We start from the raw sequence: 25,760 nt of genomic DNA, 5'->3' as shown, positions 1-25,760 counted from the left end.
CGAGCCGAACTCGAGCCACCCCTAAATAAAGCGAGCCGAGCCCGAGCTGACTGCGAGCCGAGCTCGGCTCAGCTCGAATCCAGCCCTAGCTGCCGGGGACATGAAGGTAATAAATAAATGACACTTTTGGCTGGGTCTACATTCCCTCCAAACTATTCAAGCTCAAATATTCATACTTGAATCGAACATATCATGTTTGAACCATGGATTGTGTGCGCTTTTATACAACAAGTCAAGTTTATACCAATTTGGATTAAATAACAAATTAAATTATTTTCAAATCAAATTCGAACCTCAATCTAAAACTAATTTTATTGAATTCAAACTGATTTTGAGTTAAGCCTTATTCAGACTTGTTTAGAATTCAACCCTACTTTTGGCTAACAAATATTTTGCCGTGATATTAGAACACAAGAAACTTCAAAAACCAAATTCTAGCCTAGAACTTTAAGATAAAGGAAAAAAGAAGAAATCCTAACTTCGATTTAAACCCATACAAATTTACCAATTCACTACAACTTACAAATGCCTAGTGGTGGCAATGACCTCTTTTTTCTCTGCACTATTTTACAATAAGGTTAGAAAAGAAAAAAATAAAACACGATTCATCATTGTTTACCCCGAGCTCTGCGTCTTCTATTGTACCCGGTAAGTTTCTTTCCTGGTCGCTTCTCTGTCGCACCACTTGTCTTGCCTGCTACACTGCGCTTTGAACTCCGAGTCATGTCAAGTGACAACTCTTCACTTGGCATGCTAGAACTGTTTTGAGAGCCAGTGTTAGGGCTATCGATTTCACACGTAATTGGTACTTCAACCGAAGCTTCAGTCAAAAATTCACAGATCGGTGAAACTTTGTTGTGGCTTGAACCAACTGGATTCTGTTTCGCATCAGAAGGCTGACTGCTTTGTTCTCTATCCTGTCCGGCATCCAAACTGAAGGAGAGGATAACAGTTAATTAAAATTTAGTTTACATAATTTGACATTGAAGATCAGCGAGTAATGGGTGTCAGCAACCATTTACCAAGATCCTGAAGGAGGGCAACCATTAGGAGTAAACAAGCCATCTTTTCCAGCAATCTTTTTCAATGCTGAACAGTTTTGGTCGTGTAACGTTGTATCTGAAATTGCATTAAAGGGCAACATGAGCTTTAATCCCTCAACCGGCAAACTAGAATGAACCGTACTCCAACATTACCCCTTAACCCCACCACATAATTACAATGGAAAACTCTTAGTACTTAGCAAAACCAGTAAATGGTCCATACAAACTAAAACAGAAGGTTTTGATATCTTACCTTGAGCAGTTCCACTCACTTCGGGTTCATACAGTTGTATAGTTCCATTTATCTCAACACCATCAACATTGGCGGCTTCAGCATCACTAAGACACCCAAGAGACATAAAATTACAGAAGAGAAATGACGATTAACCTTACCAAGAATATAGATATGCAGATTAATTTTGAAACCACCAAACCTGACTAGAGAACTTTGAAGCTATGCTCCCAGGCCTTTTGGATCATTAATGAATAGTAGAGAGATTAAATCTCAAAAGTGAAGAGTTCTATTGCTGTAATTAATTAGTACCTTTATATATATATTTTTTTTGTTCATTAAATACAAATTTTTTATTAATTCATCAAATATGTACACAGAATCACTAAAAGCACCTACACGGATACTTGCAAAAGTATCCATGCCTAGTACCACACAATTTTGCAGGCTGCTCAAAATAACTGGTAAGTTGGATGCAAAATATAGCCTTTTTCAGGAGGTGGGGATGGTGGGAGTTGGTTGCTCAGCAGTCAAAATTAAACCACAAACAGAATCCTAGTACTAGTCTTTAAAAAAAAAAAAAGGGAATCAAGAAACTTACAATCCCATGAAACACAAAGCAAGAGAAAAGGGAAGTTTAAATGACCGTTATGTAAATTTACATAATGATACCACTGACTGGGGAAAATAAAAAGCAACCTTTGTAATACAGTCTTGAACTCTTCTGACGGCTGAAGTCTTTGTTCAGAGCTTGGTCTCCTGTCTATGGAACCAAATAAACAAAATTAGGTGGATCTTGTTGGTGTGGAAAAATACTGGAGTAAAAAAAATAGCCAAAGAAAGTGCATGTAAAAAATAGATGTTCTTGTCATATAAAGAATATCTATTTTGATTATTCCCACATGGAACTCCCTTTCCCCACAAAACTAGGCCATTAGGTAAAAGATGGTTCTGTCAATCATTTTCCATAATCTTATCCCATAATAAGTTGGCACATCCTTATGTCAAAAATAGACCCCATATTTGATAAGGTTTACGAGATGCACCTCTAGTTTCCTCCATCGTTTTGACATCTTCCAAGTCCTTCATATGAGGCTGAAGAAAAATGTTAAGACATCAGAATACTCAAATTTCTTCAAATGTAAACAAGCAAGGATTATATTAAAACAAAAGCATGCGAAACAACATCCTCCCCTGTTACCTTTTTCTGTTCAGAAATGAAACTAGCTTGATGTGGTGTCAAAAGTTCACTCTGTAACCTGTCTTGAGCCACCTGTGAAACTGAAGGAGCAAAAAGTGAGGTTTCATGTCTTAGATTATCTACACTATAATTTCTCTAGATTCTGACAGATAAAATAAGTTCAAAATCATGCAAATTACCCTGCTACTTTTGACAAAAATATATAAATACAAAGTTTACACTAAAACAGGGAAAACAGCACACCTGGTAAGCCATATGAGGTATTTACTCCTGTGACCAAGTTTAAAGATGCATCTACTGCTTTTGTAGAATTGAGTACTTCGTCTCTCGTGGTAGCTTCTACCTCATCAGCCACTATGGACTTAATGACACTTCTATTCTCTGAAGTAAGCGCAGACAAATCTATTTTTGATGATGGTAGAGTCCTTAGCATCTCCTCTGTTGCTCTGGATCTCACTTTTCGTAACTCCTCTGAGATATTCCATGAACCAGAGGCAGGATTATCTATTTTCAACTACATTTATTTTCAGAAAAAAATATAAAAATAAAAATAGTCAGCATCTAGACAATCTCACATTTACATTTTCTTCACTTTTTCTCCAATCAGAGAAAAAAAAAAAGACAAATAAAGCATACCAGATGTCTAGGCTTAGTCAAAGACCTCAATTATTCATTAATTTATCTGTTTTTTTTTTAAACATTAATTTCAATTCTAATATGGTCATTATGCACTATTCAGAATTTGCCACACATATTTAATTTAAATACTACAGTAGAATATCATAGTACCCTAGCCCAACATCATTTCAACAAAATTCAGGAAGAAGGAGACAGATTTGATCATATAACCAGCTTTCTGAAAGACTGAATCCATCCTAGCATCTATCAGCTAATAAATTTAAACCTTTTAAGTTTATTCCAATGAAACTCTTCCTAGCATCCTCAAATCCACTGCAATGAATCTGTACGCTAATTTAACATAATGCCAAAACATACTCTACAACTTATAAGCATAATTCATTAAACAGAATCAGTTTTTAGTAGCATCATTAGTGTTCATAAAAAAAAGAAGGTAAATTACCAATGAATTTATATATAGAAAAGAAAAGAAAAGAGAACCTTGGATGACAAAGAAGGGAAACTGATTGAATACGGTGTTTTGTCCTTGAAGAGCTGTATCCTAGTTGGCGATAGTAATTGGTATTCAGTATGGTTCCCAGATGGCGAAGTCCATGGTGGACGCGTTTGCATATATGATTTGGCCACATCAGCTGGAGAACCTGCTTCACCACCAGAGTCCTGAAACAGGAAAATCAATTTAGAGATGCAAATGGCATTACACTTACAACTGTTATCTTTATCAGCTGTTATTAAGTCTGCCTTTTCTAGACTGAGGCAGACAGGTTTCCACCAGTTCTCAAATCACCATAACACAAATGCAAGGATTTCCTAGGCCAATGAAAATATGATCTTCATCTACATTCACTTTTTTTTACATAAAAAGAAAAATAAAGGTACTACACACATATTAATGAAAAAAAACATATATTTTTATGTTCTTTTATTTCTTGTGGACCAGAAAATAAAAAAATTTGGACAATTTCACTGCAGACAAAGTCAACCACATTTCAAATGTCAATTTCACAATCCATTTGAAAAGCCTCTACTGGTAAAAATGACTTACTAATAAAGCTATATGTATTACCTTCATGTCATCATGTCATTAAAATGAAAAAATTCCAACACATACATATGCACAAATAGAGGTATAGTCATTCTCTCCTATGAATTTCCACATATTTTGAAATTCCACTAGTTGATTGGAGTTTGTAAATTTTTTCTTTTAGTAAACTCACTCATAAGAAAAAGACAAAGTTTCAAACACTCCTATTAGTTCTTCCATATGAGAATTAACTTACGTAAGCATGACTTATGTAAAAAAAAAAATTAAAATTTTACTAATCTAGAGCCTGAATAGAAGTGATTGAAAGCAACCATAAGGTCTACCACAGAGATATTATAGAAATCAGTTACGAACATGAGGCAACATAACAGAATTCAAGGTGCAGGTTCCAAGTTCCAAATCTGATTTTGAATTGGAACCCAATTTCTTCTCCTCTAACCACTTTTTTGCCTCCGAAACAGCCGCACTGCAAAGATCTGGCATGTCGACATCTGAGATATAATTACAGCAGATATCAATTTCTATATTTGAGAGTTCAATTTTCAATATTTCTCATGTTTGAAGAGTTTGTAAGAAAGCAATACCATTTCCAGCTATTCTATTGGACAATTCACTTAATCTTCCATCAGCAGCATCTCCAAAGATGGGGCTATCTACAACTCTTGACTTAATAATACTTGTTAGTCTATTGAACTCTTCCCTGATTAAACATTAGCACCACACATAACTTGGAGTCAAACTAGTTTGAAGAGAAATAAGTATAAGAAAATAGTACTTAGAACCTTTCAAAGGCATAAAAACAATAAATTTTGAGTTCTTATTCTTGCACAGAAATTCATGACAATCTAGTTGCCCTAAACCACAAAAAGTGTACACATAAGGAAATAATACTACTTACGCAATGTAAACTACAATTATAAATGAAAATATGAAACAAACATAAGGCAAAAGAGTAGGATTAAAGGAAGAAACAACCATGAAAAAAACAAACTTATGATACCTAAAGCATGAAAAGTGCACACACAAGTAAATTATACTATATTACATAAGGCATAAGAGTAGGATTAAAATAACAAACAACCATGAAAAAACAAAATTATGATACAAGGAAGTTACAAACTGGCAATTACCTGGAGTATGTCACCTGCATGATAAGCCGTTCTATTAGATGCTTTGTTTCACTCTTCTCTGGAATAATTTGAGGTTCACTTGGCTGCTGAGTAACTTCTAGAGCCCGTTTCTAACATGACCATATATGTCAAAATCACAATTCTAGAGAAAAAGCTGAACTCTATAGTAATTATTGCAAGACCTCGCTTACCTTTTTAATTGAGTCAGTTGTCTGAGAAGACATTTCATTATCACTATCATCACTTTCATTCTCTGAAAACATAAACAATCTCGAAATTAAACAGACAACTTTTGATTCAACATTCCATTCTAATTCACTGAAGCAGCAAATACACTAAATCTCAATTTAAAGCTTGCTTACCAAAACAAAAGTGATTTGCAGATATTTTAATTTCTCATTTCTACTTTAGATAGCATGAGATCTCCTCAGTCGTTAAAAAAACTTCATAAACGTAATAAAGTTAAAATGAAGCTAAATTGGAACCTGATGAGGAGGAACATGAAGAGGAGGAATCGCCGGCAAAGACGGAGGAAAGGAGTTTTCCGGCGCCGGTGGCAATCAAGCGAGTTGGCGAGCAAATAAATTTGGAGAGCCAATTAGGGTTTTGAGGAGTCGGATTTGGGGATAATGCTGGACGGTCGTACGGAGTCTTGTTAGCAGCACTACGCCTGGGGCGGACCATTTTGCCTCCGGATAGGGGCTCCATGAGTCGCCTTGGTCTGGAAATGCTGGCCATCGTGGTCGTGCGTGGTAGTCCGAAAGAGAGCGAGTGAAACCGAGTTAAAAGACTCGAACTATTTGATCCGTTTAGAAGAACAGCGGTGGTTAAAGGTGGTTAAAGGATTTTGGCGTGGCACCATTTTATTGGTTGAAAACTGTAATAAAATTCCGAAATTCTGTGTCATTATTAATGAACAGAATTATATGACCAAGTAAACAGGGAATTACCTTGAGCCTTTTTGTTTACTTTTTAAATTTATGTATACAACTTATTAAATATATAATTAGGTATATAAATAATTTAAAATTAAAAAAAATATAATATTTAAAATATTATGATATATTATTTATTTAAATATTAAAAAAATTTATATATAGTATTATTTATTTATAAAATTAATACGAGATTGATATTAGTTAGAATTATCTCCTCTCTCTCTCTCTCTCTATATATATATATATATAAATAAATAAATATAAAAGCATAAGATGGTGGATTCCTTGAGATATATGGGTAAAATTTTAAATACAAGATGTGCAAAATATAAGCGTTACTGTTCAAGACTATACAGTTTTTATCTCCGTTTCATGCTTGGCCATGACTGGATTGGTGTACTCCTTGTACCAGCAAGACAGAATTTCTTCACTTGTCCCAGTGCTTGAATCACCACCAGCAATACTTTCTAGCACTGGATTAAGCCCAGCCGTCCTTACTGGGAACAAATACTGAAATGATTTTGCAGGTGGCAAAATCTCCACTCCTCCCTCCAACATCTTCACCCCATCACTCATTTGTGGCCTCGCCTGCGGCAAGTCTTGTACACACCTTAATGCCACTATACACATTCTCTCTACTTCCTCTCTGTGTTTCTCTTCAATCCCACAAGCTTTTGTCATAGAACGCAGTTCACCTTTTTCATATTTGTCCCAAACATGTTGAGGAAAAAAATCAAGGCTATCCTGAGAAGAATGAACAATTGTATTTCTTCTCCTGCTAATTATCTCAAACAGTACCATTCCAAAGCTATATACATCACACTTATATGTTATTGGATGATTCTTGAAGGAGATTTCTGGTGCTGAGTAGCCAAGAGTTCCCCAGTTATTTTCTGCTAGTGACACATCAGAGCTATCTCTGTTACAAAGCTTGGCAAGTCCGAAGTCACCCACTTTAGGAATGAAGTCTTCATCTAGTAGAATATTTTCAGGCTTTATGTCATAATGAGTGACTCTTTTTTGGCATCCTTCATGCAAGTATGCTAAGCCTTTAGCTGTCCCAATGGCGATTTGCTGTAACTTGTCCCATTTGATAGCTTTTGCTTTACTCTCTTTGAACAAGTGTTTGTCCAGGGATCCGTTTCCCATGTACTCATATATAAGGGCACATATATTCTTGTTATAAAATTTTAATTTTTTTAAATTTTTTATTAAATAACCATTTTATTTTTAACCTTAAGTAAAATTTTAAATGATTGAATAGAACCTTGGTTTTTTAAACCCTATAAATATAACTTTAAAAATATATCTAGACTTGAGTGAAAAATAGTTCTTTGGCCCAATTAACACTACGAAACCATCAAAATTTAATTAAAAATCATTGAAAATGTTATAGTTTTTCATCAAAGTCAAGTCATATGCTCTCTCTTTATGCTTAATGACTTACAGATGCTTGTCAGAGAGGTGGATCTTTTCGATCCGCTTTGTGTAGTTGCAGTCAAAGGAGGAGGAGGCTCGGTCATAAATCTGTGACATGGTGTAAAAGGAGGCTTTCTTGACCCAAAATGGGTCAAAGGAAGAACAAAGTGCTCGATCTGCAGCAGATATAATAAAAACAAGAGTAGCCAGCCTAAAATTATATTGGGAATCCAAGTGTACTCACTTAAAAACAAGTCAATATGTCGGCTCTTGCTTAGGTGAATAAGGTACTCCAAGTCATTCAATGTATTTTATTAGAAGTTGAAATATTTTGTAAGTATTATTTGATTGATCTGCGTTGAAACAAGTAAGTTCCCTGCAAAATTATTTGTTGACTGATTTGATTACGGATCCTTCTTTTCTATCATTCTTAACTGTAACATTATAGTTAATAGGTAAAGATGACATTTGACTTGAAAGAGTCTAACTCGAGTTAGAATAACTTTAGTTTTACTTAATTGAATGGTTAAAAAATAGTTAATAAATTTATCTTCACTAAATTTTCATCTTTTTTAGAGGTTTTATTTTTTTCAACGTTTTTTTTTTTTCTTTAGTGATTCTTTTTCTCTTTTGATAATTTTTCTTTTTTCTTTGATGATTATTCTAATGAATTATTGTGAATTTGAACTAAACCTTTTGAATTCAAACTGAATGTGAGTAAACTTTTTTTTAAAGTAGTCTTGACTTGAATCCAACAATAGCTAGAAAATTGTCATTAGTTATGGAATTATTAAGTAATTTATTACCTTCATTGGCATTGACACTAAGCAAATTACAAGTAAACAAGTTTAAGTTTAAAGACAAATTCATTGACATAGATGGCCATATGCTACATGCCAATATTAACTCAAGTTAGTTTGTGCCAGAACAAGACCATTATTAAGTTCTATACAAAGCTTGGGCTTTTTTGTTGGGTAAAAATGGAATCCAAAGGCTAAAAAAATGCAATTGCTACTAGCAATTCGACAATTTAATCCAAACAAAAAATAAAATATATATGGAGCATTAAACTCAGTTATTATACAGAACTAGCCATCTGGATTCCATACTTGGCCATAATGGGAGTGTTTTCTTTATACCACCGTGACCCAGTTCCTTCAGTACTTGTGGAATGACTTGAACCAGTCTCTAATGGCTGAAGCTGAGCCATTCCTACTGAGATCAAATACTGAAATGGCTTCGGAGGGGGCAAAATCTCCACTCCTCCCTCCAACATCTTCACCACTGCACTCATCCGTGGCCTTGCCGCTGGTGAGTCTTGAGCACACCACAATGCCACCTTGCTCATTCTCTCTGCTTTCTCACGATCTTTCTCTTCAATCCCACAAGTTACTGCCATTGCACCCAATTCATCTTTCTCGTATCTTTCCCAAACATGTTTCGGAAACCAATCAAGGCTTTCATCAGAATTCAAAGAATGAACAGTTGCATTTCTTCGCCTACCAATTATCTCGAACAACACCATTCCGAAACTATAAACATCGCATTTATGTGTTATTGGGTGATTCTTTAGCATAAATTCTGGTGCTGAATAGCCTGGAGTTCCTCTATATCCTGTGAGTGTAACATGTGTTTTGTCTCTATTGCCAAGTTTTGCGAGTCCGAAATCACCCACTTTTGGAAAGAAATTTCCATCCAGGAGAATATTTCCAGGCTTTATATCGTAATGAATGATTCTCTGCTGACATTCTTCATGTAAATATGCTAAACCCTTGGCTGTCCCGATGGCGATTTCGTGTAACTTATCCCATTCAATTTCTTTTTCCTCTTTAAATAAGTACTTATCCAGGGATCCATTTTCCAGGAACTCATACACAAGTGCGCACATATATTGATCATGGCAAAAACCATAGAGTCTAACAAGATTTATATGGTAAGTTCTTCCTATTGTACCAATTTCTGCCATGAATTGCTTATCTTCAGCTTTTCTGTCAACATTCCGGTTAAGAACTTTTACTGCAATCTTCACTCCATTGGGAAACTGACCCTTGTAGACTGCCCCAAAACCTCCGGAACCCAGCTTGGTTGAGTAATTATTTGTGAAAGAGTATATCTGCTGTGCTGTGAATCTGACAGGCTTCTCCTTTGCTATTTCCTGGAGGAAATTCTCCATGGTGGGAGCAGAAACTTCCCAAACTGGAACCGGGTTGTGCGGTTTGTTATTTCTTGCCGCAGTGACCACTGTTTGTAAATCTTGCACAATCACTTTTCTGCCATTCTTTGCGCATTTATAAGCAATAAAACCAATTATTGCAAGCCCAACCAAGCTTGAAACAACGGCTGCAGTAATCCCATTTCAAATAAATGGTGAGAATTTATGAGTAATATCAGTCAACAGAGCTATAAATTAAAATCTTATCGGATTTCATATCACAGTAACTTACAGATGATTGTCACAACCGTGACGCCATTCATGAATTTGTCCATAGTTGGATCAGCCATTGCTTTTTAAGGTTCTGTTATCAGATAAAAAAGTTCAAGATCAGAAGAAGAAGAAAATAAATAAACAAACAAAGGGCATCATGTGCCTGGAGAATACCTGACTTTGTCTGACAACTCTTTGCTTCTGAACAAAAGACGGAGAAGACTGCAATTTTTTATTCTTTATTCTTGTTCTTCATTCTGCTAAAGGCCTGTTAAATAGAAAAATCTGCGGGGGAAGTTTCGTTAGAGGATTCATTGATATTTACACTGAAAAACATTTCAACAACTTATTTTAATTCAACACGGTAAACAGAAAATTCAAAGTTTAAGACAATTTCATTTATAAAGAAAGGACCAAGTCAACTTTTAAGCATGGTTTTGAAACTCTGGTAAGGAATATGAAAAATTTTGCAATTGTTGGGTCGACAGAGAATGCACCATACTACATGTCACAAGTATAGTTCATTATACGTGATCAATGTGATCGATCAGATTGGGAAAGACCTTAACCAAAACATTGACTGGGTCAAGGCCTGGTCTGGGTCCAAAAATGTTGCTTTATAAGTAATATTTTTTGTGAGTTAGAATAATGGTTTAGACAGATTATGCAAGAGACTATTAGGCAGAAACCTGGAGAACAAAATAATGTACTGGAAAAGAATGCTTGCATCTCATTTCTTAGTGAGTCAATTTACTCAAGGTTTTGTAGGATAGCCTCTCAGCTTCCAGGAAATTTCCTATACAGTTTATTAACTTGCCTTCTCACAGGGTTGTAGTTGAGCCTTTTCTTGAGCTGAATCTTAGAGTTACAATTTTAGAGCCTCTGTAAATCAAAATGAAGCACGAGCAGCAAAAAGTTACTTTTCAGCCCAAAAAAGAATGAAATATTTTCTCAAAATTGCAGAATTACTTGTTCTTTTTCCTTTAACCATGAACCTCAGCATACTTCTTTAGCTACAATGACAAATGAAATGTTTAAGATTCAACCTATCTGGGTTGAACCTATGAGTAAGTGATCCATATTTAATTAAATCTAAAATTTTAAAAACCAATCTAATTGATTCTTTTCCTGGGAAGATCCATCAAAAGCAGATTGAATTGACTATTAAAATAACACATAGAAATTATAATTTGATTATAACAATATGATTTGCCATACACATGAAACATAAGGAAAACAAGTTATCTAACTATATTAATTTAAGCTTTGTCCTTTTGGAGCACCAATGGCTTAGTTCTTATGTAGAACTAGCCATCTGTATTTCGTACTTGGCCATGATTGGAGTGTTCTCCTTGTACCACCGAGACCGACTTTCTTCGTTTGCTGTGTAACCTGAACCTTCTGTAGTTTCTGTTGAATGAAGCTGAGCCATCCCTAAAGAGAACAAATACTGAAATGGTTTTGGAGGTGGCACAATGTCCACTCCTCCCTCCAACATCTTCACCACTGCATTCATTGGTGGCCTTGTCTCTGGTGAATCTTGGACACACCACAATGCCACCTTACTCATTCTCTCTGCTTTCTCTCGGTCTTTCTCTTCAATCCCACAAGTTATTGTCATTGCACCCAGTTCATCTTTCTCATATTTTTCCCAAACATGCTTCGGAAACCAATCAAGACTGTCATCAGAAGGTGAAGAACCAACGACTGCATTTCTTCGTCTACCAATTATCTCAAATAACACCATCCCAAAGCTATAAACATCGCATTTATGTGTTATTGGGTGGTTCTTTAACAGAAATTCTGGTGCTGAATAGCCAGGAGTTCCTCTATATCCTGTGAGTGTAACATGTGTGCTGTCTCTATTGCAAAGTTTTGCGAGTCCGAAATCACCCACTTTAGGAAAGAAGTTTCCGTCCAGGAGAATATTTCCAGGCTTTATATCATAATGAATGATTCTTTGCTGACATTCTTCATGTAAATAGGCTAAACCCCTGGCTGTCCCTATGGCAATTTCGTGTAACTTCTCCCATTCAATCTCTTTTTTCTCTTTGAATAAGTACTGATCCAGGGATCCATTTTCCAGGTACTCATACACAAGTGCACTCATATGTTGGTCATGGCAAAAACCATAAAGTCTAACCAGATTTATATGGTAAGTTCTTCCAATTGTACCAATTTCTGCCATGAATTGTTCATCTTCAGCTTTTCTGTCTGCACTCCACTTAAGAACCTTTACTGCAATCATCACTCCATTAGGAAACTGACCCTTGTAGACAGCCCCAAAACCTCCGGAACCCAACCTGTTAGAGTAATTATTTGTGAAAGAAAATAGCTGCTGTGCGGAGAATCTGACAGGCTTCTCCTTTGCCATTTCCTGGAGGAAATTCTCCATTGTTGGACCAGTAACCTCCCAAACTGGAATCACATGTTGTTGGGGCGTGTTGTTTGATGCAGCCGCAACTGTTTGTAAATCCTGAACAATCACTTTCCTTGCTCTCTTTGCACATTTGTAAGAGATAAAACCAATTACTGCAAGCACTGCCAAGCTCAATACGACGGCTGCAGTTCATAGATGTAATTTCAAATTGTGAGAATTCAGACAAAGCTACTGCTGATATCATCCCATCAACATATATTATTTATATCATTCCATAGCATACTGAAATGGAAGAAAAATTACAGATGATTGCCCAAGTACTGAAGGTTTTGTTGGCATTTTTCAGAGATTCATCGAAATCTGGCGTATCTGGGGGAGGTGGATTGAAAAATGAAGCCATTTCTAGTAAAAACCTGTTAAAAATTATAAATTTTGAAAGTCAGAAAAAGAATAACACAGAATGAATATAACCCAGAAAATCCTTGCTTCTAAACAAATCAAAGACGCAAAAACCTCTTGCAAATAATCCTTTTTTCTGCTCTCCAGTTTCCTGAAGTCTTGTTAAATCGAAATGAAAAAAAAATGACAGTAAGAGGTAAAGAGGATAAATGAAAGTGCTCACCTCTACCAAAACCTGAGTCAGCCTGAATAAAAGGCACTGCAGCAGAAGTTTTCAGAGCTCCGAAAAGTTTTGCCTGATCATGTTATTTTATTTGTATTTGTTAAGGATGAAGTCAAGTGATTAATTATTGGTCAAGCAACCGCGTGAAAATATTTTGAAAATTCTGTGCAGGCTGTCAGGATTGACTGAAGAAATTTCGACTAGCTTTCATAATCAAGAACCCGATGACTATTATGAAGAGAAGTCAAAACCTCAACTACATTATTCAAAGATTTTTTTTGATGCAAACCATGCACGGAAGTAGCGTCACTATTGTCCTGTGTAGGTCATCCATCATTCTAATTTTGGAATCATTTTAGTATTAAATTAGGGTGTGAACCCAAAGATGATTCTATCTGAGTCAACTAGAAAAAAAAAAAATAATAGTCACACTTTTTTATATACTTTGCTGTAAAATTGTGCCCCGAATTTTAAATTGAGCTGACTGAAGATTCAAAATATGGATTTGACTCAATATCTCTACTATGACGACAAATCTCTTTTTGGATAAGGAGGTAAAATGATATGAACATTTCTGAATATATTAGTTCATTAGTTATTGATTATAATGGATTACAAAATCATAAAGACTTTTTTTACAATTAGGGTTTTTCCATAATACAATGAACTCTGTTATGTTGGGCACTACTGGCTTAGTTATCATACATAACTAGCCATATGGATTTCATTTTTGGCCACGATTGGAGTGGTCTCCTTGTACCAGTGTGAATGACTGTCTTCACTTGAAAATACTCAACTTTTATTTGCAGAAATTCTGTTTTTCTACTCAGAACAGACAAAATCTCTGCAGATTATGTCTTTAAACAGTTCCAGAACAACTCATTCTTATCTTTTTTTTAAAAATGGAAACCAGCACAAGATTCAGCTCAAAAACATAATAATCGCAGTTCAAACAAATCGAAGAAGAAGGAAGGTTTAAATACCCTGCACAGACAACAAGGAATAAACTCCCAAAACGACAAAAAACATTAAAGTAAAAGGACTCATTGCAGAATCTGATCACATAATGCATAGAGTGTGCACACAATATTCATAATTTGCTAATTCGAAGCTTTTACAAATTCCAATATGGCTACTAGTTGAACTAGGGTAGTTTAAGATTCAACTTATACAGGCAGAACCTATGAACAAAATGATCCAAATTGAATTAAATCTGAAAATTTAAAAACCAATCTAATAGATTCAGTTTTTGGGAACAACTGTTAAAAAAGTACATATAAATTCTAATTTTGATTATAACAATATGTTTTGCCTTACATCTAAATGATTTAACTTCAATGGAATTATCTATCGAACCACTCATATTTCAAGAAATAAGAACTTCAAAATAACAGGATCAGCTTTGTCCTTTTGGGGCATCAATGGCTTAGTTATTATGCAGAACTAGTCATCTGCAATTCATACTTGGCCATGATTGGAGTGTTCTCCTTGTAATACTGAGACTGGCTTTCTTCACTACTTGTATAACTTGAAACTTCTGCAGTTTCTATTGGCTGAAGCTGAGCCATTCCTACTGAAAACAAATACTGAAATGGCTTCGGGGGTGGCCCAACCTCCACTCCTCCCTCCAACATCTTGACCACTACACTCATTGGTGGCCCTGCTGGTGGTGAATCTTGAACACTCCATATTATATATTTTGTTTTGACACTGGGACGCCTGCTCAGCAGAGAGCCTTCCCTTCCCGCATCAGCCAACAGAGACTCCGCCCCTGAAGCCAGCATCCTGCTATGGAGCACCTTTCTAGAGTCCACCACCAGTTGTACTAGGCGATCACTCAGCTCTTTGTCGGCAGCCAATAGCGTGTTAATCAAAATCCTCGTGCTTCGCGAGAGCCATAACGGCCGTGGTAAGCTCCGCCGGAACTACCAGGGGTGGCATTAGGTTTTTGTTGGACAATAGAACAGGCATTTATTTCATAAAAAAAAACAGAGGCCATATTGAAACAGAAAATAAAAACGAATGAAAAGAAGAGGGATCAACACGAAGGAATCAGCAAAGACAAGGAGCGCAGCCATGGCTAAAGGAGAGAAGCCCTAGCGCAACCCTCTAAATGGATTCATTCACAGATGAGCCCTTGCCTATACCAGAGAGACTTGTGAGATCGATAGAGACAACGAGGCCAGAGGAAGACTATACGCTACACCACAATGCCACCTTACACATTCTCTCTGCTTTCTCTTGATCTTTCTCTTCAATCCCACAAGTTACTATCATTGCACCCAATTCATCTTTCTCATTTTTTTCCCAGACATGTTTTGGAAACCAATCAAGACTGTCATTACAAGGTGCAGAACCAACAATTGCATTTCTTTGCCTACCAATTATCTCAAACAACACCATCCCAAAACTATAAACATCGCATTTATGTGTTATTGGGTGATTTATTAACGAAAATTCTGGTGCTGAATAGCCAGGGGTTCCTCTATATCCTGTGAGTGTAGCATGTGTGCTGTCTCTGTTAGGAAAGAAATTTTCGTCCAGGAGAATATTTCCAGGCTTTATGTCATAATGAATTATTCTTTGCGGACATTCTTCATGTAAATATGCTAAACCCCTCGCTGTCCCTATGGCGATTTCGTGTAACTTCTCCCATTCAATTTCTTTTTCCTCTTTGAATAAGTACTGATCTAGCGATCCATTTTCAAGGAACTCGTACACAAGTGCACTCATATATTGGTCATGGCAAAAACCGTAAAGTCTATCAAGATTTATATGGTAAGTTCTTCCAATTGTACCAGTTTTTGCCATGAATTGCTCATCTTCAGCCCTTCTGTCTACACTCCACTTAGGAAACTTTACAGAAATCATCACTCCATTTGGAAACTGACCCTTGTAGACTGACCCAAAACCTCCAGGACCCAACCTAGTCGAGTAATTATTTGTGAAAGAAAATAGCTGCTGTGTGGTGAATCTGACAGGCTTCTCCTTTGCCATTTCCTGGAGGAAATTCTCCATGGTGGGAGCAGTAACCTCCCAAACTGGAACCACATGTTGGGGTGTGCAGTTTGATGAGAAGCAACTGCTCGCAAACGTTGAACAATCACTTTCTTTGCTTTCTTAGCACATTTTTAAGAGAAAATACCAATTAATGTAAGCACTGCCAAGCTCAGCAGGACGGCTGCATTTCATATGTATAATTTCAAATTGTGAGAATTCAAAGGAAGCCACAGTTGATCTCGTCCCATAATACATTTATTTTCCATAGCATAAAGAAATGTAAGAAAATCTACACATGCCTTCCTCAATTTCATCATCTGAGCTAGGTGGTGGACTGAGATATGATGCCATTTCTAGTTAAAATCTGTTAAAAATTACAAGTGTTGAAGATCAGAATAAGAATAACTTTCAATGGGAATAACCGAAAACAAGTTATCTAAATTGATTTAGCCTCAACAGAATTATCATTTCAATAACACATTTTTTTCTTAAATAAGAGCTTTAAAATAATAGGATCAGCTTTGTCCTGCACCAATGGCTTAGTTATTATGCAGAACTAGCCATCTGTATTTCATACTTGGCCATGATTGGAGTGTTCTCCTTGTACCACCGAGACTGACTTTCTTCCGTTGTCGTATAACTTGAATCTTCTGCGGATTCTATTGGCTGAAGTTGAGCCATTCCTACTGAAAACAAATACTGAAATGGCTTTGGAGGTGGCACAACCTCCACTTCTCCCTCCAACATCTTGACCACTGCACTCATTGGTGGCCTTGCCGGTGGTGAATCTTGAACACACCACAATGCCACCTTACTCATTCTCTCTGCTTTCTCTTGGTCTTTCTCTTCAATCCCACGAGCTGCTGTCATTGTAGCCAGTTCATCTTTCTCATATTTTTCCCAAACATGTTTCGGAAACCAATTAAGGCTATCATCAGAAGCGGAAGAACCAACAATTGCATTTTTTCGCCTACCGATTATCTCAAACAACACCATCCCAAAGCTATAAACATCACATTTATATGTTATTGGGTGATTCTTTAACAGAAATTCTGGTGCTGAATAGCCAGGGGTTCCCCTATATCCTGTAAGTGTTACATGTGTGCTGTCTCTGTTGCAAAGTTTTGCAAGTCCGAAATCACCCAATTTTGGAACGAAGTTTCTGTCCAGGAGAATATTTCCAGGCTTTATGTCATAATGAATTATTCTTTGCCCGCATTCTTCATGTAAATATGCTAAACCCCTGGCTGTCCCTATGGCGATTTCAAGTAACTTCTCCCATTCGATTTCTTTTTCATCTTTGAATAAGTACTGATCCAGGGATCCATTTTCCAGGTACTCGTACACAAGTGCGCTCATGTATTGATCATGGCAAAAACCATAAAGTCTAACAAGATTTATATGGTAAGTTCTTCCTATTGTGCGGATTTCTGCCATGAATTGCTCATCTTCAGCTCTTCTGTCTGCACTCCACTTAAGAACCTTTACTGCAATCATCACTCCATTTGGGAACTGACCCTTGTAGACTGACCCAAAACCTCCAGAACCCAATCTAGTTGAGTAATTATTTGTGAAAGAAAATAGCTGCTGTGCGGTGAATCTGACAGGCTTCTCCTTTGCCATTTCCTGGAGGAAATTCTCCATGGCGGGAGCAGTAACCACCCAAACAGGAATCACATGGTGTTGGGGCGTGTTGTTTGATGCAGCAACAGCTGTTCGCAAATCCTGAACAATCGCTCTCCTTGTTTTCTTTGCACATTTGTAAGAGATAACACCAATTATTGCAAGCACTACTAAGCTCACTATGACGGCTGCAGTTAATATGTATAATTGCAATTAGTGAGAATTCAAAGGAAGCTACTGCTGATCTCATCCCATAATACATTTATTATTTATTTCATTCCATAGCATAATGAAATGGAAGAAAACTTACACGCAGCTGTCGCAGCTTCATTATTTGAGCTGGGTGGTGGACTCGGAAATGATGACATTTCTATTTAAAATCTGTTAAGAATTACACATGTTGAAGATCAGAATAAGAATAACACAGAATGAAAATAACCCAGAATATCCTTATGTTCTTCAATTTCCTGAAATCCCGTTAAATAGGAAAAAAAAAAAATCTTCACAAAAGATGAAGTCTGGAAGAAATTTGAAGAATTTGCAATTTTAGTAAGACTGAAACTACCAAGAACCTTAATTGGGAATGAGATATAAAAATGGAATCATTGAAATAAAATTCAAACAAGACTCAAGAGTGAAGACCACAATCAAATGAAAATGCTCACCTCTACTTGGCACCTGACAAGGTTTGCTGTTAAAACCTGGACCAAAGACACTGAAGCAGAAGTTTTCAGAGCTAGAAAGCTGAAAACTTTTGCCTCATTCATGCTTTTTACTTGCATTTGTTAAGGATGAAGTCAAGTGATTAATTATTGGTCAAGCATTTAAGGAATGTTGCATTTTCTTAGAATAAAATCAGGTGTGAACCTACTTTTGAAATCTTCTCAGTATCAAATCAGGGTCTGAACCCAAAAATACCTCTATCTGACTCAATAAGAATCCAAATAATCTAACATTTTTTATAATTTGTTGTATGATGGTAACCCGAATTTTAAATTAAGCTAATCAAATACTTGAAGTGAAGATTCAAAATATGGATTGTCCGATGACCTCCACTATCACCGTAAATCTCTTCTGGGATGTGGGGGAAATGTGGTATAAACTTTAATGAATACTGTAGCACTAATATGAAAATATAATGTCTATAGTATTATAAGAACTTTTTACAATTAGGGTTTTTCCCTAATTTTTATGTTCAAAAAAAAAAAATTGGTCTCTCTTCTTCTCCCTGTAATCATCATCAGATTTAGTGAAAATTTTCCATCTATTGTATCTGGTTTTTCTCTATTTGAATTTTCCACTATTAACCTTGGTGTTCTTGTTCTGTTTTGAGTTGATTCATTGCTATTTATTTTCCGAATTTCATAGTAGGGTTTTCATTAAACTTGTTATATTACAAGATAATCATTTTGGGCACTCCTGGCTTAATATTATACAGAACTAGCCATCTGTATTTCATATTTTGCCATGATTGGAGTGGTCTGCAGCGAGTTCATTTGACAATACAACTCTTATCTGCAGAAACTCCTTGTTTCTAAACAAAACAGTCCAGAGCTCTGAAAATTATGCCTCTTTTATGTTCTTTTCTTTGGGAAAATATTAAACACAGAGGGAAAAAGGATGAAGTTTCGAACAAATTCAAGCATTTATGAGTTAAATGCCATGGAAGCTACCAGGAAGTCCCTCATCGAGACTGACACATAACAACCATTGAAATTTCTTGGAACTTAAACTATCAATTCGATCTATAAATTTGAGTTAAATCGAATCATAAATTCGAATAATTGATTCAAACTATAAAATTAAGTCAAACTTAAGCCACCTTTAATTTTGGTTTGATAAACTCGAATCAGAATATTTTTCATTTGAGTCAAACCTGAGCAAAAAAATATTTGAATTCGGTTTAGTTGGTATCCATCTCTATTTACCACTAAAACCATACCAACCAAGTCCAAACCTTTTATAACTAAAACAAAATACAATCATTAGACCTAACCCGAAACCTAATTGGGTTAACTTAAAAGCAATTTTTCAGAATTCATTATTATCTAGTCTTGAGAATAAGGTTGTTTTAAAGAAATAGGTACAATTAAGATTCATTTATTTTAGAGATTTAAATGGTTGTATCCTAATTTGATTTATTTTAATTATAGTAGGAATATTAAAAAAAAATTAATTATTTATTTTGTTTATTAGATTTTTATAGTTGATTATTAATTAAGGATTACAATTTTTAATATAAATAAATATATATATATATAAAATAAAAAAAATGTGACTAAATGCATATAAAATGCAAAAAATATGATTATTTTAATTAATATCCTGAATTTTTGGCTATTTAAGAAAAAAAGCAATAAAATACATTTTTTTTTTCAAATAAAAACCTGGGGTTTTATCAATTTCATATCATACTAACTTACTTGTTGTCATTGCCAAATCCATGCGCTATTGATGAATTTGTCTATATTCGGATCAGGTGTAGATGTGTCTATGGCTTTTAAGGATCTGTTATCAGATAAAAAAGTTCAAGATCATCAGAAGATGAAGAAAATAAAAAAACAAACGAAGGGCATCATGTGCCTTAACAATTTAGTCTCATTGGAGAATACCTGACTCTGTCTGAGAACTCTTTGCTTCTGAACAAAAGAGGCATGCAATTTTATCTTTCTTGTTTTTCGTTTTTCCTTTCTGCTAAAGGACTGTTAAATAGAAAAAACCTGAGGGGGACGTTTTGTCGGAGGATTCATTGAAATTTTTTCACCGAAAAATGTATTCCAGCCAGTTACTTTGACTCTATGCTATAAACAGAAAAATCAAAGTTGAAAATAAGTTCATTGATAAAGAAAGGTGGATTATATAAATCATGCTTTCGACCCAGCAGATCAGAAAAGACCTCAACCGAAGCATTGACCGGGTCAAGGCCCAGTTTGGGTCTGCAAACGTTTCTTTCAAAGTAATATTTTTGTAATGAGTGAGCTTGAACAATGGTTTGGACGGATTACGCAAGAAGGAATATAGACAAATCTTAAACACCCAGGAAAAGAGGATGAAGTTTCCAACAAATTCAAGCAATTTTGAAAATGCTATGGAAGCTGCCAGGAAGTCCCTTCATTGAGAATGACATATAACAACCATTGAAATTAATTTCAAACACATCTTACAATCCAAGACCACAAAAATGTATCTGGATATCAAAATTTAAGAATAAATCATTAACAAATTATTGTCACACTAAAGAGTAGGAATTAGACTATATACAATACCAAGTTTTTCGAAGAGAGTTTTTATCTAAACAATTCAGTTGTTACATTTGCAATCGCTTTTTTAGATATTGTAATAGTATTTTCATCAAAAATAAAATGAAAACAGTTAAAAAAAATATAGATAAATTTTAATTTGATTATAATAATATGACTTGTCATACAGATGAAACATAAGGAAAACAATAAATTGATATAACTTCAAAAGATTTATCAATTGAACAACTCATCTTTCAAGAGATAAGAGCTTTAAAATAATGGGATCACCTTAGTCCTTTTGGGGCATCAATGGCTTAGTTATTATGCAGAACTAGCCATCTGTATTTCATCCTTGGCCATGATTGGAGTGGTCTCCTTGTAACACCGAGACTGACTTTCTTCACTTGTTGTAAAACTTGAACCTTCTGCAGTTTCTATTGGCTGAAGCTGACCCATTCTTACTGAAAACAAACACTGAAATGGCTTCGGAGGTGGCCCAACCTCCATTCCTGCCTGCAACATCTTGACCACTGCACTCATTTGTTGCCCTGCAGCTGGTGAATCTTGAACACACCACAACGCCACCTTACACATTCTCTCTGCTTTCTCATGATCTTTCTCTTCAATCTCACAAGTTAATATCATTGCACCCAATTCATCTTTCTCATATTTTTCCCGAACATGTTTTGGAAACCAATCAAGACTGTTATTAGAAGGTGTAGAACCAACAGTTGCATTTCTTGTGAGTGTAACATGTGTGCTGTCTCTGTTGCAAAGTTTTGCAAGTCCGAAATCACCCACTCTAGGAAAGAAATTGCCATCCAGGAGAATATTTCCAGGCTTTATTTCGTAATGAATTATTCTTTGCTGGCATTCTTCATGTAAATATGCTAAACCCCTGGCTGTTCCTAATGCGATTTCAAGTAACTTCTCCCATTAGATTTCTTTTTCCTCTTTGAATAAGTACTGATCCAAGGATCCATTTTCCAGGTACTCGAACACAAGTGCGTTCATGCATTGATCATGGCAAAAACCATCAAGTCTAACAAGATTTATATGGTAAGTTCTAGGGTTTAGGGTTTAGGGTTCTTCCCATTGTAGCGATTTCTGCCATGAATTGCTCATCTTCAGCTCTCCTGTCTGCATTCCACTTAAAAACCTTTACTGCAATCATCACTCCATTTGGGAACTGACCCTTGTAGACTGACCCAAAACCAATTATTTGTTTCAGGAGTGATGGCCACCGTCGATAAATCTTGCAGAAGCACTTCTCCGAAATTCTTTGCACATTTATAAGCAATGAAAACAATTATTGCAAGCCCAACCGAGCTCAAAACAACGGCTGCAGTATATATGGTGAGAATTTATGACTAATATCAGTCAGCAGAGCTATAAATTAAAATCTTATCATATTTCATATCATAGTAACTTACAGATGATTATCAAAGTTGCGGCGCCAGCCATGAATTTGCCTACCACTTATTTTTCTGTTATAAGATAAAAATGTGCAGGATCAGAAGAAGAAGAAAATAAATAAACAAACAAAGGGCATTATGTGCCTGGAGAATACCTGACTTTGCCTGACAACTCTTTGCTTCTAAACAAAAGATGCAGAAAACTCCGTTGGTATTAAGCGCCGCACAGCGAGATTTTTCTTTTGCACAAAATTAAACTATTACAGAAAAATAATGAATAAAAATGACATTAATATTTTACGTGGTTCACCCATTTATGTCCAGGGGAAAACTCCGAATAAAACTTTCACTAACAAAATATAGGGTACAATAAGATAGGTTAATACTAGAGGAATACAAAATAGAGATATCAGCAAAATAGTGGCACTCAAGGTATTTCCTAAACCCCAAATACTTTCCTCAACTATTTTGTTACTCACCCCAATCTCTCTCACGATTTTCTTCAGAACACCTGCTCTGCTACACTCCTCCAAGAACTTGCCTTGGCTTGCTTCAAGACAACACAAACTTACGCAAAAATGTAAAAAGACTTCGATTAATAGACAAAACTTACTTGGCGGCTATTCCAATTCTCTTCGTTTTCTGGAGCCATTAAGTAGTGTCTTCTTTTTCTATAGTCATTAAATGACCTCTTTGTTTTCTTCCCCTGACTTTCCTTCTTCATCTCGCTATGACTTTTCTTCTTCGTTTTCCTTTTATTATTATTATTATTATTATTATTACTACTTGTGTGACTCTTAATATACGGGAGACCCACTAACAGACTCTGCAATTTTATTTATTTATTTGCTATTCATTCTGCTGAAGACTTGTTAAATAGAAAAACCTGAGGGGAAGTTTCGTTAGAGGATTCAGTGAAATTTATTCACTGATTAAACATTTCAATCACTTATCTTACTTCAACACGATAAACAGAAAAATCAAAGTTGAAGATAAATTCATTGATAAAGAAAGGTCCAAGTAAGTTTTAAGCATGGTTTTGAAACTCTGATAGGGAATATGAAAAATTTGCAATTGTTGGGTCGACAGAGAATGGATCATACTACCAGGTCAAACCGATCAGACTGGGAAGGATCTGAACCAGAACATTAATCAGGTCAAAACCCTATCTCGATCTGAAAACTTTTTAAGTAATATTTTTTTAAAATGAATGAGTTAGAATAGTGGTTTAAATCGATTATGCTAGAAGGAATGGCGAGAGATTAATTGTCAGAACCTAGAGAACAAAGTGATGTACTGGAAAATAATGCTTGCATTTCATTTCTCAGTGAGTCAATTTACACACAAGGTTTTTTTGTAGGATAGCCTATCAGCTTCCAGGAAATTTCCCATACAATTTGTAAACTTGCCTTCTCAGAGGGTGGTAGTTGAGCCTTTTCTTGAGCTGAATCTTAAAATTGCCTCCTCTGTAAATCAAAATGGAGCTTGAGCAGCAAAAAGTTCCCTTTTCAGCCAAAAATACAATGCTCAAATTTTGAATAATTACTTGTTCGTTTTTCTTTTAACCATAAACCTCAGTATACTTCTCTAGTTACAATTACAAATTAAATTCTCAAGATTCAACCTATGATGGTTGAATTGACTGTTAACAAACAAATAAATTCTAATTTGATTATAACAATGTGATTTTCCTCACACATGATTCATAAGGAAAAGAAGTCATCTATCTGAATTGATTTAACTTCTATAGAATTATCATTTCAATGGCACATATTTTATGAAATAAGAGCTTTAAAATAATAGGATCAGCTTTGTCCTGCACCAATGGCTTAGTTATTATGCAGAACTAGCGATCTGTATTTCATACTTGACCATGATTGGAGTGTTCTCCTTGTATCGCCGAGACTGACTTTCTTCCGTTGTATAACTTGAACCTTCTGCAGATTCTATTGGCTGAAGCTAAGCCATTCGTACTGAAAGAAAACAAATACTGAGATGGCTTTGGAGGTGGCACAACCTCCACTCCTCCCTCCAACATCTTGACCACTGCACTCAGTGTCAGTGGTGGCCTTGCCGGCGGTGAATCTTAAACACACCACAATGCCACCTTACTCATTCTCTCTGCTTTCTCTGGATCTTTCACTTCAATCCCGCAAGTTGCTGTCATTGTAGCCAGTTCATCTTTCTCATATTTTTCCCAAACATGTTTCGGAAACCAATCAAGGATATCATCAGAAGGGGAAGAACCAACGATTGCATTTCTTCGCCTACCGATTATCTCAAACAACATTATCCCAAAGCTATAAATATCACATTTATATATTATTGGGTGATTTATAAGCAAAAATTCTCGTGCTGAATAGCCAGGGGGTTCCTCTATATCTTGTGAGTGTAACATGTGTGCTGTCTCTGTTGCAAAGTTTTGCAAGCCCGAAATCACCCACTTTAGGAAAGAAATTGCCATCCAGGAGAATATTTCCAGGCTTTATGTCATAATGAATTATTCTTTGCCCACATTCTTCATGTAAATATGCTAAACCCCTGGCTGTCCCTATGGAGATTTCAAGTAACTTCTCCCATTCGTTTTCTTTTTCATCTTTGAATAAGTACTGATCCAGGGATCAATTTTCCAAGTACGCGAACACAAGTGCGCTCATGTATTGATCATGGCAAAAACCATAAAGTCTAACAAGATTTATATGGTAAGTTCTTCCCATTGTGCGAATTTCTGTCATGAATTTCTCATCTTCAGCTCTGCTGTCTGCACTCCACTTAAGAACCTTTACTGCAATCATCACTCATTTGGGAACTGACCCCTGTAGACTGACCCAAAACCTCCAGAACCCAATCTAGTTGAGTAATTATTTGTGAAAGAAAATAGCGGCTGTACGGTGAATCTGACAGGCTTCTCCTTTGCCATTTCCTGGAGGAAATTCTCCATGGCAGGAGCAGTAAACTCCCAAACTGGAACCACATGTTGTTGGGGCGTGGTGTTTGATGCGGCAGAAACTGTTCGCAAATGTTGAACAATCACTTTCTTCGCTTTCTTAGCACATTTGTAAGAGAAAATACCAATTAATGTAAGCACTGCCAAGCTCAGCAGGACGGCTGCATTTCATATGTATAACTTCAAATTGTGAGAATTCAAAGGAAGCTTCAGTTGATCTCATCCCATAATACATTTATTTTCCATAGCATATAGAAATGTAAGAAAATCTACACATGCCTTTCTCAATTTCATCATCTGAGCTAGGTGGTGGACTGGGATATGATGCCATTTCTAGTTAAAATCTATTAAAAATTACAAATGTTGAAGATCAGAATAAGAATAACTTTCAATGGAAATAATCGAGAAATCCTTATGTTCTTCAATTTGCTGAAATCCTGTTAAATAGAAAAAAAAAAA

The 25,760-nt window shown here is 35.7% G+C and overlaps 6 protein-coding genes and 2 pseudogenes across 9 annotated transcripts; all 8 read right to left on the bottom strand.

The window, feature by feature from the left end:
* Nucleotides 1-453: 453 nt before the first annotated feature.
* On the bottom strand, nt 454-6,111 carry LOC123195225 (flocculation protein FLO11-like). The gene is made up of 13 exons (XM_044608880.1): nt 5,776-6,111; nt 5,482-5,543; nt 5,291-5,400; nt 4,745-4,860; nt 4,515-4,651; nt 3,596-3,775; nt 2,720-2,990; nt 2,477-2,556; nt 2,322-2,370; nt 1,975-2,038; nt 1,297-1,382; nt 1,023-1,119; nt 454-933 (listed from the first exon to the last, which is right to left on the bottom strand). Exons 1-13 carry the CDS (start codon nt 6,026-6,028, stop codon nt 609-611), a joined length of 1,830 nt encoding a protein of 609 aa, XP_044464815.1. The 5' UTR covers nt 6,029-6,111; the 3' UTR covers nt 454-608.
* A 465-nt stretch (nt 6,112-6,576) lies between these two features.
* LOC123194209 (rust resistance kinase Lr10-like) lies at nt 6,577-8,465 on the bottom strand. Its single transcript, XM_044607365.1, has 2 exons — nt 8,454-8,465; nt 6,577-7,404 (listed from the first exon to the last, which is right to left on the bottom strand). Exons 1-2 carry the CDS (start codon nt 8,463-8,465, stop codon nt 6,577-6,579), a joined length of 840 nt encoding a protein of 279 aa, XP_044463300.1.
* A 29-nt stretch (nt 8,466-8,494) lies between these two features.
* LOC123194536 (rust resistance kinase Lr10-like) lies at nt 8,495-10,415 on the bottom strand. Its single transcript, XM_044607776.1, has 3 exons — nt 10,247-10,415; nt 10,092-10,163; nt 8,495-9,987 (listed from the first exon to the last, which is right to left on the bottom strand). The coding sequence occupies exons 2-3, from the start codon at nt 10,147-10,149 to the stop codon at nt 8,726-8,728; spliced, it is 1,320 nt and encodes a 439-aa protein (XP_044463711.1). The 5' UTR covers nt 10,150-10,163; nt 10,247-10,415; the 3' UTR covers nt 8,495-8,725.
* An 827-nt stretch (nt 10,416-11,242) lies between these two features.
* Nucleotides 11,243-13,227, bottom strand: LOC123194534 (rust resistance kinase Lr10-like). Its single transcript, XM_044607770.1, has 3 exons — nt 13,075-13,227; nt 12,756-12,865; nt 11,243-12,634 (listed from the first exon to the last, which is right to left on the bottom strand). The coding sequence occupies exons 2-3, from the start codon at nt 12,850-12,852 to the stop codon at nt 11,370-11,372; spliced, it is 1,362 nt and encodes a 453-aa protein (XP_044463705.1). The 5' UTR covers nt 12,853-12,865; nt 13,075-13,227; the 3' UTR covers nt 11,243-11,369.
* LOC123194535 (rust resistance kinase Lr10-like) lies at nt 11,243-20,431 on the bottom strand. Of its 4 annotated transcripts, XM_044607773.1 has the most exons (5): nt 20,310-20,431; nt 20,121-20,205; nt 18,008-18,078; nt 16,607-17,885; nt 11,243-11,355 (listed from the first exon to the last, which is right to left on the bottom strand). In XM_044607773.1, the coding sequence occupies exons 3-4, from the start codon at nt 18,063-18,065 to the stop codon at nt 16,621-16,623; spliced, it is 1,323 nt and encodes a 440-aa protein (XP_044463708.1). In that variant the 5' UTR covers nt 18,066-18,078; nt 20,121-20,205; nt 20,310-20,431; the 3' UTR covers nt 11,243-11,355; nt 16,607-16,620. The 4 variants fall into 4 exon arrangements, with proteins under 4 accessions (XP_044463708.1, XP_044463709.1, XP_044463706.1 ...); XM_044607774.1 differs by lacking the exon at nt 11,243-11,355 and having other exon boundaries at nt 16,405-17,885; nt 18,008-18,172; nt 20,310-20,429; XM_044607771.1 differs by lacking the exon at nt 11,243-11,355 and having other exon boundaries at nt 16,405-17,885; nt 20,310-20,428.
* On the bottom strand, nt 14,277-16,252 carry LOC123194537 (rust resistance kinase Lr10-like). The gene has a single exon (XM_044607777.1). The coding sequence runs from the start codon at nt 16,090-16,092 to the stop codon at nt 15,268-15,270; it is 825 nt and encodes a 274-aa protein (XP_044463712.1). The 5' UTR covers nt 16,093-16,252; the 3' UTR covers nt 14,277-15,267.
* A 674-nt stretch (nt 20,432-21,105) lies between the features above and the next one.
* Nucleotides 21,106-22,242, bottom strand: LOC123194208 (annotated as a pseudogene).
* A 2,068-nt stretch (nt 22,243-24,310) lies between these two features.
* LOC123195277 lies at nt 24,311-25,694 on the bottom strand (annotated as a pseudogene).
* Nucleotides 25,695-25,760: the final 66 nt, after the last annotated feature.

The sequence above is a fragment of the Mangifera indica genome, chromosome 13 (assembly GCF_011075055.1).
Source record: "Mangifera indica cultivar Alphonso chromosome 13, CATAS_Mindica_2.1, whole genome shotgun sequence".
NCBI lineage: Eukaryota > Viridiplantae > Streptophyta > Magnoliopsida > Sapindales > Anacardiaceae > Mangifera > Mangifera indica.
This window is presented reverse-complemented; position numbering and strand designations above follow the sequence as displayed.

Coding starts and splice junctions, on each gene's coding strand:
- LOC123194535 (XM_044607773.1), bottom strand. CDS start 18,065: ATGTCATCATTTCCGAGTCCACCACCCAGCTCAAATAATGAAGCTGCG. Junction 17,886..18,007: donor TGAAGCTGCGACAGCTGCGT/GTAAGTTTTCTT, acceptor TATTAACTGCAG/CCGTCATAGTGAGCTTAGTA.
- LOC123195225 (XM_044608880.1), bottom strand. CDS start 6,028: ATGGCCAGCATTTCCAGACCAAGGCGACTCATGGAGCCCCTATCCGGA. Junction 5,401..5,481: donor CAACTGACTCAATTAAAAAG/GTAAGCGAGGTC, acceptor TGGTCATGTTAG/AAACGGGCTCTAGAAGTTAC. Junction 4,652..4,744: donor CAATAGAATAGCTGGAAATG/GTATTGCTTTCT, acceptor ATTATATCTCAG/ATGTCGACATGCCAGATCTT.
- LOC123194537 (XM_044607777.1), bottom strand. CDS start 16,092: ATGGAGAATTTCCTCCAGGAAATGGCAAAGGAGAAGCCTGTCAGATTC.
- LOC123194536 (XM_044607776.1), bottom strand. CDS start 10,149: ATGGCTGATCCAACTATGGACAAATTCATGAATGGCGTCACGGTTGTG. Junction 9,988..10,091: donor CACGGTTGTGACAATCATCT/GTAAGTTACTGT, acceptor GGATTACTGCAG/CCGTTGTTTCAAGCTTGGTT.
- LOC123194534 (XM_044607770.1), bottom strand. CDS start 12,852: ATGGCTTCATTTTTCAATCCACCTCCCCCAGATACGCCAGATTTCGAT. Junction 12,635..12,755: donor CAGTACTTGGGCAATCATCT/GTAATTTTTCTT, acceptor TATGAACTGCAG/CCGTCGTATTGAGCTTGGCA.